General features: G+C 43.7%; 2 protein-coding genes across 26 annotated transcripts in view; both read left to right on the forward strand.

The window, feature by feature from the left end:
- Window positions 1–9578, forward strand: part of LOC102397660 (WASH complex subunit 2) — a 45172-nt gene extending 35594 nt beyond the window's left edge. For 9 of the 13 annotated variants that reach the window (XM_025284927.3, XM_025284931.3, XM_006065690.4 and 6 more), the window contains 9 exons: window positions 48–230; window positions 2063–2191; window positions 2316–2396; window positions 2980–3102; window positions 4063–4125; window positions 4703–4915; window positions 6556–7170; window positions 8298–8475; window positions 9249–9578. In XM_025284927.3, the coding sequence (XP_025140712.3) occupies window positions 48–230; window positions 2063–2191; window positions 2316–2396; window positions 2980–3102; window positions 4063–4125; window positions 4703–4915; window positions 6556–7170; window positions 8298–8475; window positions 9249–9388 (1725 nt within the window). In that variant the 3' untranslated portion in view covers window positions 9389–9578. The remainder of the gene's footprint in view (window positions 1–47; window positions 231–2062; window positions 2192–2315; window positions 2397–2979; window positions 3103–4062; window positions 4126–4702; window positions 4916–6555; window positions 7171–8297; window positions 8476–9248) is intronic. The other 4 variants (XM_025284930.3, XM_044942438.2, XM_006065694.4 and 1 more) reach the window with 2 other exon arrangements.
- A 3159-nt stretch (window positions 9579–12737) lies between these two features.
- ZFAND4 (zinc finger AN1-type containing 4) overlaps window positions 12738–17042 on the forward strand; it is a 51384-nt gene continuing 47079 nt past the window's right edge. For 11 of the 13 annotated variants that reach the window (XM_044942443.2, XM_044942439.2, XM_025284940.2 and 8 more), the window contains exon 1: window positions 12888–13197. Coding sequence is in view for 1 of the 13 variants with exons in the window: in XM_044942444.2 (XP_044798379.2) it covers window positions 13155–13197 (43 nt within the window). In the remaining 12 variants the exon portion in view is untranslated. The other 2 variants (XM_044942440.2, XM_044942446.2) reach the window with 2 other exon arrangements.

The following is a 17042-nucleotide window of genomic DNA, read 5'->3' on the forward strand; positions in this document are numbered from 1 at the left end:
AGATGTTACTCACTTTTTTCCCTTAACCTTACTATTTCCATTTTCAGGAAGGATCTTTGAATGTACCTACTCAGGAAACAGCCAAGAACGCTGATTTATTTTCTTCATCATCCCCATTGGACAAAGGAACTAAAAGTAGAACCAAAACGGTTCTTAGCTTATTTGATGAGGAAGAGGATAAAACGGAAGATCAAAGCAGCTTCCAAGCTCTGAAAAAAGAAGTAGGAAAGGTGAGCCAAAGCTGTGAAGGTTCAGGCCTTCAGAAGGACAAGAGTGTTTCATCTCACTGTCAGTTCTGTGATGTGAGTTGCTGGGTCATGGAGGGTTCCAGTTTCTTCACATTCTAGCCTCACTGTTGTTGACTTCTCTGATGATGGCCAGATGCTGGTGAGGTGGAGAAGCGGGTGCTGATGAGGAGGTGGAGAAGCCGGTGCCCTCCTTCACTGCTGGTGGGAAGGTGAAATGGTGCTGCCAGTTCAGACATCAGTTTGGGGCTTCCTCAGATTCTTAAATAGCGAGAGTTACCATGTGGGGCCTAGCAGTCCCACTCCTAGGTGTATATCCAAGAGAAGTGAAAGCACACGTCCATGCAGAAACTCGAATGCAATGTTCCTGACAGGTATTATTCATAATAGCCAAAAGATGGAAACAGCTCAGATGTCCACCAGCTGATGAATGGATAGACACAATGTGTATAGCTATATGAGAGAATATTCTCTGGCAATAAAGAGAGTAAATTATTAACGCATGCTACAACACAGATGAACCTTGGAAGCGTGTTGAATGAAACAAGCGGGGGGGGGCAAAAAAACCACATTATTATATGAATTCATTTATTTGAAATGTCCTGAATAGGCAAATCCATTGTGATAGAAAGTATTAGATTAGTGGTTCCAGCATCTGGGGAAAGAAGTGGACAGAAGTGGAGAGTGACTGCTGGTAGGTTTGGAGGTTCTTTTTCGGATGGTGAGAATTTTCTAAACTTAGATTGTAGTGGTATTTGGACAACTCTGTGAATATACTATAAACCATTGACTTACACACTTTAGGTGAATTTTATCTCAACAGAGGTGTTAAAAAAAAAAGAAAACCAGCGATGGGCCATAGATTTCTGGTACTTTTTGTAAATCAAACTGAGGATATAGTCCAACAAAAAATGTTTTATGAATTTTTTTATTATACTAGTAGGATAGCCTTGTTTATAAATGAGAGCTACACACAGTAAATGTAATAATTTGCTGTATTTTCTTCCCTTCTCTTACTGTATATGCTTTTGTATGTAAATTTCAGATATAAAACTTTTAATCTTAGTTGCTGTGTTACACTAACTTTTATGTGTCATCAGTAATCATTAGTTAATTTTAATGAGACACATTTTGTCAGAAATGAGTGTTTTTGTTTGTTTCTATCTGTGTTTGTGATACTAAAGAATGAAGGGAAGAATTTTAGAATGTGAAGTCTGGGGCATCATAGTATCAAACCAAGTAATGTGAGTAGTAATTTGCAAATGTCAGATACCCTAGCAAACAGAAAGAACTTGTGTGGAATCTGAAGGTAGTGAGGTGGAATGTGGATGGACAAAGTGGAAGGTTGGCGCATCCGCCTGTGCCCGGTATTTGGCCTAAGATGCTGGTAAGCAGAAGTTAGGTAAATGTGCTTGACCGCCTGTGAGTTTCTGATATTAAGTCACCTGCCATCTCTTCTTCCCTTTAGGAATGAGATAGAAAGAACTTGTTTAATTTTGTATTTTCATTCCTAAAATGTTCCTCAGTATAGAACTAGAACTAAAGATTGATGTTAAATAACAATTTAGATACCACACAAAGGTTGAAAGATCATCTTCCCGGATTATATAAATATATTTTCCACTGTTGCTGGTATCTCCTGAGTATTCTGTTCTGTGAATGTGTCATTCCCTTTGTGATGGACACTCAGCTTGTGTCCAACCTTTGGACATTAAAACAGAGCCACAGGGGACATCTTTGTTGTCTAATCTTTATATCTGTGTTATTTCCTTGGATAAATCGCTGGGAGTCTGTACATGACCTTCCCTCTTTCCTAGAGTCCTGATCCTGGTACCCGTCCCAAGAGCACAGGCGTCTTTCAGGATGAAGAGCTCCTTTTTAGTCACAAGCTCCAAAAGGACAACGACCCAGATGTTGACCTTTTCTCTGGCACCAAAAAATCCAGGGTCAGTTCCAAGTGGTTCTGCACAACATAGCTTTGTTTCTGTATTAACTAGCACTTCTGCCGTTCACCTGGCTCTGTGAACTGGCTTTGTTTTGCATGTTGAATCTGAGCTTTGTCTGTTCTAGTTGTTGGAGCCCAGTGTCGGGAGCCTGTTTGGAGATGATGACGACGATGATCCTTTCAGCTCTGCCAAATCGCAGCCTTTGGTACCAGCCTTTTGTTCTCAATACTGTGGCATGTGGGGAAACTTCTGGGAAAGGAAATGAATTATCCAGTTATAGAGTTAAGGAAAATGCTCATAAGTAAATGAACAGCAAATGATGTGCCGATGAGGGCGTTCATGTTGTCCCCTTCTTATGCTTCCTAGTTAACTACCATTAAAGCAATAACGAACCAGGTTTTCTTACTGAGTTACAAATCTTGGGTGATTCTAAAGTTGTTCATTGAAAGACCACTGCATGTGATACGATGACTGAACATTCATGCCTCTCAGGTGCAAAGTTGCAAATCTGAATGTTAATCTGTGTGGTCATTTCCCGCACCCCCGCCCCGCCCCCGCTTCTGCAGTAGCTTTTCTAAGGACTCTGTTTTCTCTTTACCGTAGAGAGGATGCCAGCAGTCACAGTCTTCAGAAAGCTATTTCTGAAATGCTGCCCTTGTATTTGTTTGTTCAACCCTTATTTGAGAAATGACTTTTAAAACTCAGAAGCCTTTTTTTTTTTTTTTTAATGACTTTTCCTTAATGTCTTACGATACCTGACAGACTTTGCGTGTTCTTTGTTTTTGAAGATCCCAGAAAAGAAGAAGGTAGTGAAAAAAGACAACTCTGTTTCCTCTGTCAAGAGCCAGAAACATCCTGAGTCCACTCAGGGTATCAAAGAAAAAGACATATGGAAATCGGAAACACCTCAGGTTAGAACTGATCTCTTTAAGGACTTGCGTCTCCTGTTTGCCTTATGATACAGATTAACTCCATCATGCCGCCCCAGGGTCATTCAGAGTTCTGTTAATTGAGAAAGAAGTAGCGACTGGGACTGCTTCTCTTTGTTTACTGCTTCCCCAGCCCCTGCTTCTCTCTCCTCTCCTCACTGCACGGTCTTTCCATAGATCTACACTTACCATTATTATTTTTGGAGTGCCTGCAGACTCGATTCCAAGGTAGAGTGAAGATAGAATGAACGTTTTCTTCTCCTGGAACCTCATTTCTGCCTTTGGGCTACCTTGGAGTAGGACTTCATTTGAATTAAGTATCAATTGCATCCAGTCTCTTGATTCCCTCTGTGGCTCTTCCGAGCTTGCTGCTGTCCGGACGCCTCAGCAGTCTTCTCTGAGGCGCTCCTTCTGAGAGCAGACCAGGACTCGACAGTGTGTCCTGGCCCTGGCTCACAGCTGTCCTGGGATACCTCACTGAGGCCTCGGTGATTTGAGCTGTGGGAATGAAGCTGCAGGACTCGCACATCTCCAGTAACTCAAGTCACAGCTTCTTCTGCTTCTAGAACTAGTGCATTAAGCTGTGGGTGAATTTCTGTGTGCGCTGATATTTGCTGTGTGAGATAACCAGCGTGATAATGTTTCCAGCTGGTGCTCTAAACACTATAATTCTTACAAATCTTATTCATGATCTTTCTCTCCCTTTACTCCATGTATGGTCTTAACAGCCTTCCGCTAACTCAATGGATAAGGAAGCACAAATGAAGTAATGTTAGTGAAATGTTCTGAGAGTCCAGGAAAGATTCAGATGTCTTTTCCATTGTAGAATTACAAAAACCGATAGCTTTGTTCCATCACAAATTTATTTTCAGATATAAATGTGATCCAAGAGACACTTCTCTTTTCCCCAGTGGATTTTTAACTGAATGTAATTTCACGCAGGACTCACCAGGTCCCGCTCCACTTAAAACCAAAGAGCCATCCCCTCGGATCTGGAAAATACAAGTAATTATAACATGTCTGGAATCTTCATTGCCTGCCTTGTGGCATCTATACACTTTTTTGGGTTTTCCTTTTTGTCAGCTGCTGCCGGGTGTCTTCTCATCTCTTCCCCACCCTCGAGTTGTTGCTTCCTGTGTGCTGGGTCTGTAACATCTCTTCTTTGGGCCCTGTGATGGGCACAGGTGATAGCCCTCCATGTCAGCTGAGAGTGGATCAGGAGACTCCCCTGCATCTCTCTCTCTCCTCTCATATTATGCCCATCATGATAGCCCTGCATCTCAGCTGAAAGTGGATCAGGAGACTCCCTGCCTCTCTCTCATATCATGTGCACCATGATAGCCCTGCATCTGAGCTGAGCATGGGTCAGGAGACGCCCTGCACCTCTCTCTCCTCTCATATCATGTGCATCATGATAGCCCTGCATCTGAGCTGAGCGTGGGTCAGGAGACGCCCTGCACCTCTCCCCTCTCATATCACGTGCACCACGTGCACCAAGTCCTTCGCCATGTATCACAGCAGCAGTAATTGACTGTTGTGTTTAAGAAAACAATACAGACTCAGCTTCCTTTCTTTTTTTTAGGCAAATTTAGCGATCAACCCAGCAGCCTTGCTGCCTCCAGCAGCTCCCCAGATCTCTGGAATGAAGTCTGTTTTGCCAGAATCTGGTGTTCCTTCGTCTGAACCTGGGAGGATGCAGAGTCTGGAACGTGGGCCCACTCCTTCTGGGAGTGGGGAGGCTGCTGTGAGTTTTGACCTTCCAGCTCAGGCAGATCCCTTACACTGTGCGAACAAGGTAATGAAGCCTCCTTTGCTTGCTTGCCTGCCCTTTTTTTTTTTTTTTTTTAAAGAAAAACAAACCAGAACAATTTGCATGTTTCTTCTGAGTTCATCGGTTACACAGGATCCGCTGACTCCGATTCCTCATTTGAAGGAGGCGCCTCTTCTTTCCTTCAGCCTCCTCGCCTTCCTTCCACCTCCTTAGTTCTGTGTCCACCCTTCCACCACCCACGTTTGTTATGTTTATGTTCTATCTCAGTGGCTAGCTCACTAGCTCCCGGCTGCTCCCTGGAGACCTTCTAGACACTGAGCGGATCATATCCTCACCATGTACTTCCTCTGCTGTCTTCTTACTGCTCAAAAGAGAATGTTCAAGCTCCGTGGTTTAGTATTAAAGCCATTTACAGTCTGTGCTAACTGAAGCTTCCAGCTCCCACCAGTCCCCTCACACCGTCAGCCTAAATCGAGTCCCCAGGCACCATTCCCTGAACACACATGCCCCAGCACGCTGCTGCCATCCCTTCAGGCCACCTTCTAAGTCAGCAGAGCTCTTTCCTCATTGGCAGCTCTGCACAGACGTCACAGCTTCTGGCATATTTCCCCTCCTGCTCCTTGTCCTGGGCTCCCCCTCTGAGATCCACGGCAGTTATCCCATGTCACAGTGCTGCACAAGACTGGACTTGTGCTGCATGGACTGGGAACTCTTTGGGGCTTTACTTTTAGTTTGTTCTCTTTTTTTTCTATCCAGTCTTCCTTCTCTAAGAAGTCTTAGGTGTAATTGAGTAAGCAGTAGTACATAGGATGACCCTGCAAATACATGCATTTTAAGTATTTTCAAAACTGTTTTCCTTACAGAAAAATAAGACATCCTCATTTTGTTATATTTCTGTTAGCTTTTTTGTTGTTCCTGTTAAGTTTAAATGGACTACTTCTTGAAATAATTTAGGCAATTTCCTTGAAATAGGCAAACACCATTGAGCACTTTGCCTAAAGTAGCATGTGCCTTTTTAGAGCTACCTGACTGTGTTTTGGGGAAGTTTTATAAATACTGGGTTATTACTAATAAGTGATGCATGTTTTGTGATTACTAATAAGTGATGCATATATTGAAAGTTCTGATTCCCAGGCCACATTTTTTTTTTTAATGTGAAATATTTAAAATTGGATTTAGTGTTTGTTGACTGGAAGAAAAGAGCCCCTCTCTTTCTTCATTGTCTTAGTTCCCTGTTTCTGGAGCCTGATTTTTCATTAGCCCCCTGAGAAAGCTTAGTGCCAGAATCCCCCTGATTCTTTCCTGTTTTGAAAGATACCTGCATTTAAACTAGGGCAGAGTAGGGCCCAGGGAGCACTGTGGGACACGGAGTAGTGTGGCCTCTAGGTAAGGGAAGCCTTTATCAATTGAACAAAAATTGTCCTCAAAAGACTCAAAAATGGGGGATACTAAAGGATTAAGAATGACTTAGTCTTGGAGTAGTAGGAGCTATGAAATGCCTTTGGAAATCTTTAACAAATAACCTTGTCTGTATGTTACATAGTATCTTAATTGAAATAGCCCAGACAACCTTATAGTATTTTGAGATGTTGGTTATTTGCTATGTTAGCTTGGAGCACCTTTTAAAAAACCATCAGATCAACATGTGGTTCTTGCCATTGCAGACCCGGGTCAAAGTGAGAGGGAAGCGCAGACCGCAGACGCGCGCAGCTCGACACCTGGCTGCCCAGGAGTCCACTGCGGCTGAGGATGTGGGTTCCCCCAGGGGATTTGTGGCACAGTTGACAGATGGTGCCACATCACCAGATGGTCGTCAGCCACCGCTGAGGGCAGCTGGTGCAGCAGACACCTCTGAAGAAGCAGTGGCAGCTGCCACTCCAACATGGGCAGGTGGTCCTGTGCCTGGAATGAACAGAGGCCCATTTGTGAAATCTGTGGGTCAACCTCTTGAGGATGATCTGTTTGATTCTGGAGATATCTTTTCCAAGGGCATTGCATCTCAGTCTGCAGGAAGAAAAGCCAAGGTGAAGGCAGCCAGCAGCCTAGCCAACCTGGCAGAGGGAAGTAAAGACAGAAGCCCCATGTTCCCTGCTGTCGGTGAGGCAGGCAGTGATGATGATCTCTTTGAGTCCATTAAACCAAAACCAGCAAAGAAAACAAATCCTTTCCCTTTCCTAGAAGATGAGGACGATCTGTTTACAGACCACAGAGGCAAGAAGAATGGGTCAAAATCCAACAGTCAACAGGATATTATCTCAAAAGCACAAGATATATTTGAGGTAATAGGACATAAAAATACATCTTTGTGCCTGGTTCTTTGTTAAGGAAGATATCTGATTGGCTAATTCGAACCAGAGATTACATTAAAGCTGTTTTGTTGCTGCTCAGTATCTGCTTGCTTAATAATTATACTTAAGTTTTCATACTAATTATACTCAGGTTCTCTTATTAGGTTATCTTATTAGGGCTTCCCTGGTGGCTTAGACAGTGAAGAGTCCACCTGCAATGTGGGAGACCTGGGTTCGATCCCTGGGTTGGGAAGATCCCTGGAGAAGGCAATGGCTACCCATTCCAGTATTCTGGCCTGGAGAAGTCTGTGGCCTATAGTCCATGGGGTCGCAAAGACTCCGACACGACTGAGCGACTTTCACTTTCTTTCTCTTATTAAATAACTCTGAAACTTATTCAGAAGTGATTTTCTGTTTTGTTCTTGGCCATTACCATTGACACAGGTCTTGATTTTTATCATTTTTATACAGATGTTGCTGCAATCAGCATACATAAAGTGGTATCTTTACAGCTTGGATGTTTAATCTCTGGTTCTTGGGGAAACAGGCCATGGCAGGAGCTGATGATTTAACACAGACAGCAAGGCCTTGGGTGATACTCTTCAGGAGATGTTTATTGAGCGTCTGGATACTGGATGTCGTTAGGCAGATGTTTATTGAGAATCTGGATACTGGATGTCGTTAGGCAGATGTTTATTGAGAATCTGGATACTGGATACACAAGGTGAACCAGGACCCGTGCTCTGCTCCCCAGAGCTCTCGGAGGGGAACTGGATCAGACAGGGCAGTAATGTTTCCAGGTAATGTGAAGTGCCTGAAACAACCCAGGGCAGTGGGGCAGAGTGGTGGATTGGTGTGCGAGGTGCTTCTTCAGGTAGCACTGGTAGAGAAGGGCTTTCTGTGCAGCTTGTGTTTTAGCTGGGACCTGGAAGAATGAAAAGGACTTTGCCAGGCAGAGATTTGGGGTAGTGCTCTCCAGACAGAGGAGCAGCTCATGTGGCTGTCACAGAACACCGTGGCAGTCGGCATTTCTGCAGTTTGTCGAAATGAATGTATGTAGTAAAGAAAAAAAAAAAACCTTGATTAAAAATTGTTTTGGTTGTTTTTTGGCTTACAAGGATGATATATTTGCTACAGAAGCAATTAAACCCTCACAAAAAACAAGAGAGAAGGAAAGAACATTTGACTCCAACTTGTTCGATGATAACATTGATATCTTTGCTGACCTAACTGTAAAACCAAAAGAAAAGTCCAAAAAGAAAGTGGAAGCTAAGTCTATATTTGACGATGATACAGGTAAGTTTGGTTTTCTGTACATGACAGAGAGAGTCATCACCCTTCAGTGACTTGATATTTCTCTCGCTGTCTTTGTCTTGACCCTTTCCTGGAAGATGTTCCCTAGTCGGTTTCCTTTGACCTGCTCTATATTTCTGGGATAGACTGACGGTGGATAAGTAAATCGACTAGTCATTTTGGTGAAACCATGTTTTGTTATGATGGATGTCAAGAAATTTGATAAATATCATAGCGGTGAAGAGCCTAGAGCTTGACTGTGAAGTCTAATTTAACTTTTATCTTACTGTGCCCCCTGCCAGTCATCCAAAGGAGGCTAAAGACTACGTTTTTGGCATTGAGATCCTGCAAATTGATGTGTTTATTCTGAAAGACTGAGATTGGATTTTTCCCTTTGCTTATTTTTAGTGCCTTTTCCTTTTAAAACCCAAAGGGAAAAGAATGTAGAGTAGAAATAAGTATAATATCACAGATGGTAAAGTCATGGGCTGGATTTGAGATAAACTTATCCTCCTGCATGTGCACACATGGCTTTGTAGCTGAGAAAATTATACTCAGAGAGAAACTATAACTTGTATGTGATCAGAAAACTTGGTTAGTAGCAGAGTCAGGACCAGCTAGAGTCTTAGAGGCTTAACCTCCTTTTAGTGGTTTTAGGTATCCTGTGTTATTATCAGACTTGAGTCTTTGCTGGTTTGTGTAGATACGTCTTAAAAGCACTCATTTTCTTGCCTATTCTGTGACTCTTTCTTTTTTTTTTTCTTCCATTTTTAAAGATGATATCTTCTCCTCTGGTATCCAGACTAAGACAACCAAATCAAAAAGTCGATCTTCACAGAAAGTGACTGAATCAAGATCTGGACAGAAGGTTTCCAACATATTTGATGATCCCTTGAATGCCTTTGGAGGCCAGTAGAGTGTACAGGGTATCTTTCAACTACATCCTTGAGTTAATGATGCTGTCTTCTGTGCTCCTTAACTGAATTATAGAAAACAAATACTGAAACAACTTGCTCACCTCTTACGCAGCATACTTAATATTTTTCTGTACTGGTTTTAAAATCATGCTTAATTCTGCAAACAAAAATAAATGTTTCACAGTGTTACTATTTTTTAAAACCATATTTTGATTAGCCTTGGTAGGGCCATGGTTTAGGGTCTATTAGAGAAGAAACCTATTTGTGCCTTCCATGGGTGGGTAGAGACTCCCAGAGGAAGCAAATGCCTGACATGACCAGAAGTCTTCCCTAAATATATGGGAGCCCTGACTTAGAGCCTGGGCACTAGATAGAAGAGGAGGATGAGAGATTATATACTTCACGTGTCTTTACGCTAGGAGAGCAGGTTTCCTCACATTCCACTGAATTTTGAAGATACCTTACAGGTCCACTACAGTGAGTTGGCAAACTGCAGTCCTCTACAGTTTATTTATTTATTTTTGTAAACAGAGTTTTACTGGAAGGCAGTCATACCCATTCATTTCTCTGGGAGTTGGTGATGGACAGGGAGTCCTGGCATGCTGCGGTCCATGGGGTCACAGAGAGTCAGACACAACTGAGCAACTGAATTGATGGCTGTTTTCAGCCTTAGTAGGTAAATGCCGGAGTTGACAGTTGTATCAGAGACTGGACGGCTCCCAGAGCCTAGGATGTGTCCTTTGCGGCCCTTTACAGAAACAGTTTGCTGACCACTGTCATAATGCATCCATTTTCACTCCTTGGAGCTTTGCATTATTTTTTGAAAGCAGCGGAATGAACCCAGATAATGGTAGGGAGAAATGCAGAGGATGGGAATGTCAGCTTCTAGAGCACCACTGTTCCATAGAACTCTACATTGATGGGAATATTCTGTAACTGTTGTCCCCTGTGGATGGCTGACATTTCTAGTCTCTTTTCCTGTGCGGTGCTCTCTTGCTCATGAGTATTCAGTCCGTAACGTGGTGCAATCTTGTAAGCAGACCCAGTTGGCTTCACCCATTCTGAAGCCACTAACTTCTTTCTTTCTTGGATACTTTATAAAGTTGAATTGAGAATTGTTTATTCTCAAGAGATTTTGTATGGCTGTCACAGATCAGCTGTTTGTCCTGCTCTGCTGAGAGAGTGACCCAGATGGTACATAGTAGTTCGCTGTTCCTTTTCCCTACCTATGTAATGCATCTTCCTTCTGTGCCTTAGGTTATTTGTATTCAGAGTTACTTGTATGCTCTTGAGTCAGAGCCCAATGTGGGATCTTCCTCATTCAGTAAGCATTTTTTAGACATGTGTTTCTTGTGGAATGATAAAATCTGCTGACCCACCATTAGGACTGATTCCAGGGAATTCAAGAGACAGTAAAGTTAGAAAATATGCAAATTGCTATTTTGAGATGCTTGAAAGGGAGAGGGAACTTAACACTTACTGGTTCAATGGTTGGCACTATTCCTGTTTTCAAGTGGTAAAGAATTGATCTTCCAGTGCAGGAGATGCAAGAGATGTGGGTTTGATCCCTGGGTTGGGAAGATCCCCTGGAGGAGGAGATAGCAACCTGTTCCAGTATTCTTGCTTGGAAAATTCCAGGTACAGAGGAGCCTGGGTGGCTACAGGTACAGAGGAGCCTGGGGTTGCAAAGAGTTGGACCTGGCTGAGCACGCACACACACACACACACACACACACACACACACACACACACACACAGTCTCCATAACTCTACCAGATAGATATTGCCCTCATTTCACAGATGAGGCAAAATCTGGAAGCAAAGTAACATAGTGGAACAAGTTTGGAGTTTTGTGTTGAGGCCTAGATTAAAATCTGCCACTTAGAACTGTTTTGAGTGTAGGCAACTTGTTTTACCTTAGTTATTTCCTTCTTCGTCATTCATGTAGGGGCCTCAGTACCAACCTTGCAGGATTGTTAAGAGAGAGAATATGCAAAGATCCTCATTAATTATCTGGCACTTGAAACTTGGTAGATGATGATGATGATAATGAATTGGCTTCCAGTGTTGGAACCCAAGGCTTTTTTTTTTCTTAATTGGAGGCTAATTACAATATTGTGGTGGTTATTGCCATACATTGACATCAGCTCATTCACCTGACTCGAGCTTGTTCTCTCAGTTCTCCTGACTGAGAGGGGAGGCAGGTTTGGAAGCTAAGGTTTGATTCAGTAAGATTCACTCCACCATAGGCTGTCTACAAAGATAATAATCTTACCTTGTTCCTCAAGGAGCTCCAATCTACTCAATATTAGAATTTAAGAAGGAATCATTGGCGAGACAGCCTGAAGATGTGTGAAAGCCCCAGTACCTCCTCATAAACTTCAGTGTATTTTCAATTTTCTGAATTGTGGAGATAAATTGGTGGGTAGGTTCTCAGAGAAGGTGAAAGGATGGGTGACAAAGATTAGATACTGCAATTCATTTTAGACTGGTTCCTCTGAGTCACAAGATGAGGATTAGTAAAAGCTTCTGTGAGAGGGAGACTACTTTTATTGTCAGCTAACTAATCCAACTAGTAAAACAGTAGGCCAGGATAGTTGGAAAACTGTAAGGGTTGGATTTAGAACACCTATAGGAAATAAGAAAAAGCAGCAGTGGAGGCCATGTCAGGCTGAAAGTCTTGTGTTGTCCGTTATGGTGTACACTAAGGTCAACAGCTTGAGAATTAGAAAACAGAAGGGGCTGGCTGGTTGGGCATACCCAACACTGCAGTTTAACAACCCGAAGTACCCACTCAATTTCAACTCCACACAATTCTCAGTAGGTTGGATGAGGAAAAAAGGGGTAAGACCTACAGAACTTGTTTTCTTTCCCCCTTGCTTTCAACCAGGCATGGCAGTGGCCCCACATTTCAGATAAGGTATGCAGGACTAGAAACGGGGGACAGTGAAGTGCGTGGAGAAGGATCCATTCAAGGCATGCCTCCTGGGCCGCACTGGAAGTGCACAGGTTGTTGGAAGACCATCGACTGGGACTATGGCTTCAGCAAGTCAGGCACCTCTAAGCGCCTTAGGTTGGTCTCGGTAAAGGTGCTGTCCACACCCTCGTCCGGCCACAGGCCAACCCTGCTGTTCCCAGAAGGCTGTGCGACTGGTCTGCCGCCCGCTTTGGCCCTCGTCAGGCGGCCACTGTTAGTAATAAAGGATTAACATCCGGGCTTCTCCTAACCGACAACCACCACCGAACGCGAAGGAAGCCTGGGCTTCCGAGCAACCGCCGGCATCCGGCGGTCAGGTCCCGCCCCTGGCCCCACTGATTGGAGGGCGACGCGAGCGCTGGCGAGCGATTGGTACGCGGTGTCACAAAGGGGCGGGGTCGCGGCGGCGGCGGCGGAGCGTTGCTCGTCGGTGCCTGCAGCAGCGTCGCTCGTGGGGCCGCGCCTCCTTAAACACCTGCGGGCGGGCGAGCGAGCGAGCGAGTGGAAGAGAGCCGGTGAGGGCGAGCGGCCGATGGGGAGGGCGCCCAGCGTCGCGGGCCGCTGAGTCGGGCAGCGCTGTTGCTGCTGGCCTCTTGGCTGCGCCCCCTCCGCCGCCGCTGTCCCGAGACCGGCGCGGTGGGCTGCTTTGGCGGAGGAGACTGTCTCCACTTTCCGCCCCCCCCGCGAGCGCGACGCGGGGTGCCCGCCCCGCCGGACAGGTGCTTCCCTGCGAGTCGCCGATTCTGACGCGGAGCCTGACCTCTGCGGTCCTGATCGGGCCAGTGCGTATGCGTAGCCGGAGTTTATTCTGGAGGTGCACGGGCTGCGCAGGTGACTCCGTCCTCTTCAAATGTCTGTACTTGGAAGGCTCGAGAAGGCTTTGGCTCCGAAGAGTTTCCCAATCCCGCTGGAAAACTGATTTCAGAGCTTAGGGTACAGATGCGTGACGTGGTGGATGTAATTCTGAAGCTTATATTTAAAACTTACGGGTATTTCCAGACATTAGTAAAAACAGTTCATTAAAAGTTGGTGTATTTAAGGGCTGCGTAATATACTGGATCTCTTCATGTCGGGAGAAGAGTTTAAAAGAACTGCTTTTATATGACATACTCTTTAGAACAGAGAGGATAAAGCTGATTTTGAGTTACTGAAATTAGTTATTCAGCACGGTCCTGCGTTACCTGTCTTTCATTTCCCTTACATCTGTGGTGATTGTATTTTAAGGACTTTTTCAGAAGACAAGAGAGAAATGTTTGCTGCCATTACTCTTAATAGCTAAGCATTTTTTTAAAAATTATTGGTAAAAATTCTGGAAGTAATTTTTCCACCTGCATTCGTCCTTTCTTCCTCCTCTTCTGTTTTTTTCTTTTTTAAGCTGTCCTTGTATCATGTTCCATCCTTGTTTTGATTCTTCTTTGCCCCTCATTTTCCAACATCTTAGGGTTCCATAGTAAGCTCAGTCAAGCATATTCACCCACAACTTTCAGAAGGTGTCCTGATGCAGTGATTTCTACTACTGAGGAAAGGTATAATTATTTCTTAGAGGCATACATTTCAGTTTCGAATTTGATTACCAATCTTGCTTCTTTTTGGATGTTGGGAATTACTGCATGATTAGGACCTAGATTTGTGGCAGTGCCCTAGTACCAGGAATGCTCTTCTAAGTTGCTGTTTTTTCTTTAGACCATAATTACTGTATCCATTCTCACTGTAGATGAAGGGCTTCCAAACTTGTCTTTATGTTACCTTCTCCCATCTCCCACCCCTTGTTTATTATATTCAGGGCATTGCTGTGGAAGTCTACTGTGGTGAAAGAAATGCCTTTTGTGTTTGTCTCTGAATTCCTTGGGCAGGCACTGGTCACCCATGGCTTTATTTTTCTAATGCTCAGTTTAATATTCTGACCCCTGACTTCCCTTACTAGATCTCTTACTGTGTAGAATAAAAGTGCTCTTGGCTTTGAGGGTACAGACACTGATAATTCTGTAGTATGTTCTTATTTGATATAGCATGATAAGTATGTTCTTACGAATCCACATTCTACCAAAATCGTATTTTGAATCCAAAAACAGCCATTTCAGTGAGATGGAAAAAGGGGTTGGGGTTCATTTTATACATTCATTATTTCTACAGGCCTGTGAAGACATTAAGGACGTGAGAAGCGCAGCCTGAGCACTAGAGCCATATATCTGGCTTTTACGTGAGAGGAATGGTCTTTTACCACTGTCGCCAGCAGTAGTGTTGGCACAATACTTTGTGTTATTAGGGCTTCCCTGGTGGCTCAGACTGGAAAGCCTCGGCCTACGATGCGGGAGACCCGGGTTCGATCCCTGGGTCAGGAAGATACCCTGGAGAAGGAAATGGCACCCCACTCCAGTACTCTTGCTTGGAAAATCCCATGGACGGAGGATCCTGGTAGGCTATGGTCCATGGGGTTGCAAAGAGTCGGACATGACTGAGCCACTTTGCTTTCACTTTGTGTTATTATATTTATGACTCATTATTTTGATAGTATAACAGCACTTGAAGCAGCTGTGCTGCCAGCAAAAGCTTTTCTTTCATCATATCTTCAGGACCTTTTGCAGTATATGCACAATGCAATTCAGGTTCCCTAGTTAGTTAATTATATTAAATATACTTCATTATATTAAATATGGGCCAGAATACTGGAGTGCGTAGCCTATCTCTTCTCCAGAGGATTTTCCCTAACCAGGGATCGAACCAGGGTCTCCTGAATTGCAGGTGAATTCTTTACCAGCTGAGCCACAAGGGAAGCCCTGTATTATAGTTTTGCTCTAAAAATCAGTTGAGAGGGTGAAAATTTATTTACTTTCTCATTGAACAACCTTTTAATGTGCACCAATATGTACAAAATACTGTTTTAGGTGATGGGGCAGTAAATCCTTCCCTTAAGTAGCAAAAAAGCCATTTTAAAAATGAAACTGATTGTAATGGGTGCACTGTATTATGGAGGTCAGAGTGTGAAGGGGAGTAACCATAAAAGGTTTTGTGGACTAGCTACTATTTGAGTTGAGTCTTGAAAGGTCATAGGTGCTTGTCAAGTGGCCAGGTGTGGGGATGACAGTGAGGAGAGGAGAGCAGGAGCAATGATATAGAGACCAATGTATTCTGAAGCTGCAGGTGCAAATGATTAGTGGAGAGAATGCCCGAGGTATTGCAGGACGGGATGAGCTATGTGTATAAATGAAGTAGGGCTTGGGAGCCTTTCTAAGGAGTCAAATCTGTAGACAGTGGGAAGCCATTGTGGGGCCTTGAGCTAAGGAATAACGTGATCAGTTCTACATTTTAAAAAGATAACCGTGCTCTACATTGCATGTTATTAGCGAAATGCAAATTAAAGCAGTGAGATACCATTTCGTTCAGTTCAGTTCAGTCGCTCAGTCATGTCCGACTCTGCCACCCCGTGAATTGCAGCACGCCAGGCCTCCCGTTACATGCCTGTTAGAATGGTCAGAATCCAGATCACTGACAACATCAAAAGCTCATGAGGAAGTAGAGCAGTAGGAGCTATTCATTGCTGGTGGGAAAACAGCATAGAACAGCCACTTTGGAAGACAATTTGACAGTTTCTTAAAAATTAAACATATTTACCATAAGATCTAGCAGTTATACTCATTGGTATTTACCCCAGTAAGTCGAAAACTTAACGTCCATACAAAAACCTGCACTTGGATGTTTATAGCAGCTTTATTTATAATTGACAAAACTTGGAATCAACCAAGAGGTGTCCTTCAGTAGGTGAATGGATAAATAAACTTTGGTACATTCAGGCAGCAGAATGTTTTTCAGTGCTCTAAAGAAGTGGGCTATATCAGCCCATGGAAGAACGTAGACGAAACTTAAATGCAAATCACTAAATGAAGGAAGCCAATCTGAAAAGGCTACATACTGTATGATTCCAACTGTATGACATTTAGGAAAAGGCAAAACTATGGGGATGGTGAAAAGATCAGTAGATCAGTGCTTGCCAGGGATTGAAGGGAGAGAAGGATAAAGAGGCAAAGCACAAAGGATTTTTAGGGCAGTGAAGCTGTTCTGTGTTACTATAATGATGTTACTACAATCGATAGAGTTTGCAAAACCAAGAGTGAACCCTAATGTGAACTGTGGGCTTTGAGTGATGCTGCTGTGTCAATGTGTTCATTGATTGTAACAAATACACTACTCTCATGTAAGTTGTTGGTAGTGAGAGGCTGTGCGTGTGTGCGGGCAAAGAGTGTATGGAAATTCTATTGTTCAGTTGCTAAGTCGTGTCTGACTCTGCAACCCACCGACTCCCCACTCCAGGCTTTCCTGTCCTTCACTGCCTCCTGGAGTTTGCTCAAATTCATGTCCATTGAGTCTGCAATGCTATGTAACCATCGCGTCCTCTGCCACACATTTCTCTTTTTGCCTTCAATCTTTCCCAGCATCTGGGTCTTTTCCAGGGAGTTGGCTTTTTTCATCAGGTGGCCAAAGTTTTGGAGCTTCAGCTTCAGCAACAGTCCTTGCAATGAAAATTCAGGGTTGATTTGCTTTAGTATTGACTGGTTTGAGCTCCTTGAAGTCCAAGGGACTCTCAAGAGTCTTCTCTAGCACCACAATTTGAAAGCATCAGTTCTTTGGCGCTCAGCTTTCTGTATGGTCCAACTCTCACACCTGTACATGACTACTGG

Source organism: Bubalus bubalis, chromosome 4, assembly GCF_019923935.1.
Source record: "Bubalus bubalis isolate 160015118507 breed Murrah chromosome 4, NDDB_SH_1, whole genome shotgun sequence".
NCBI classification, from domain to species: domain Eukaryota; kingdom Metazoa; phylum Chordata; class Mammalia; order Artiodactyla; family Bovidae; genus Bubalus; species Bubalus bubalis.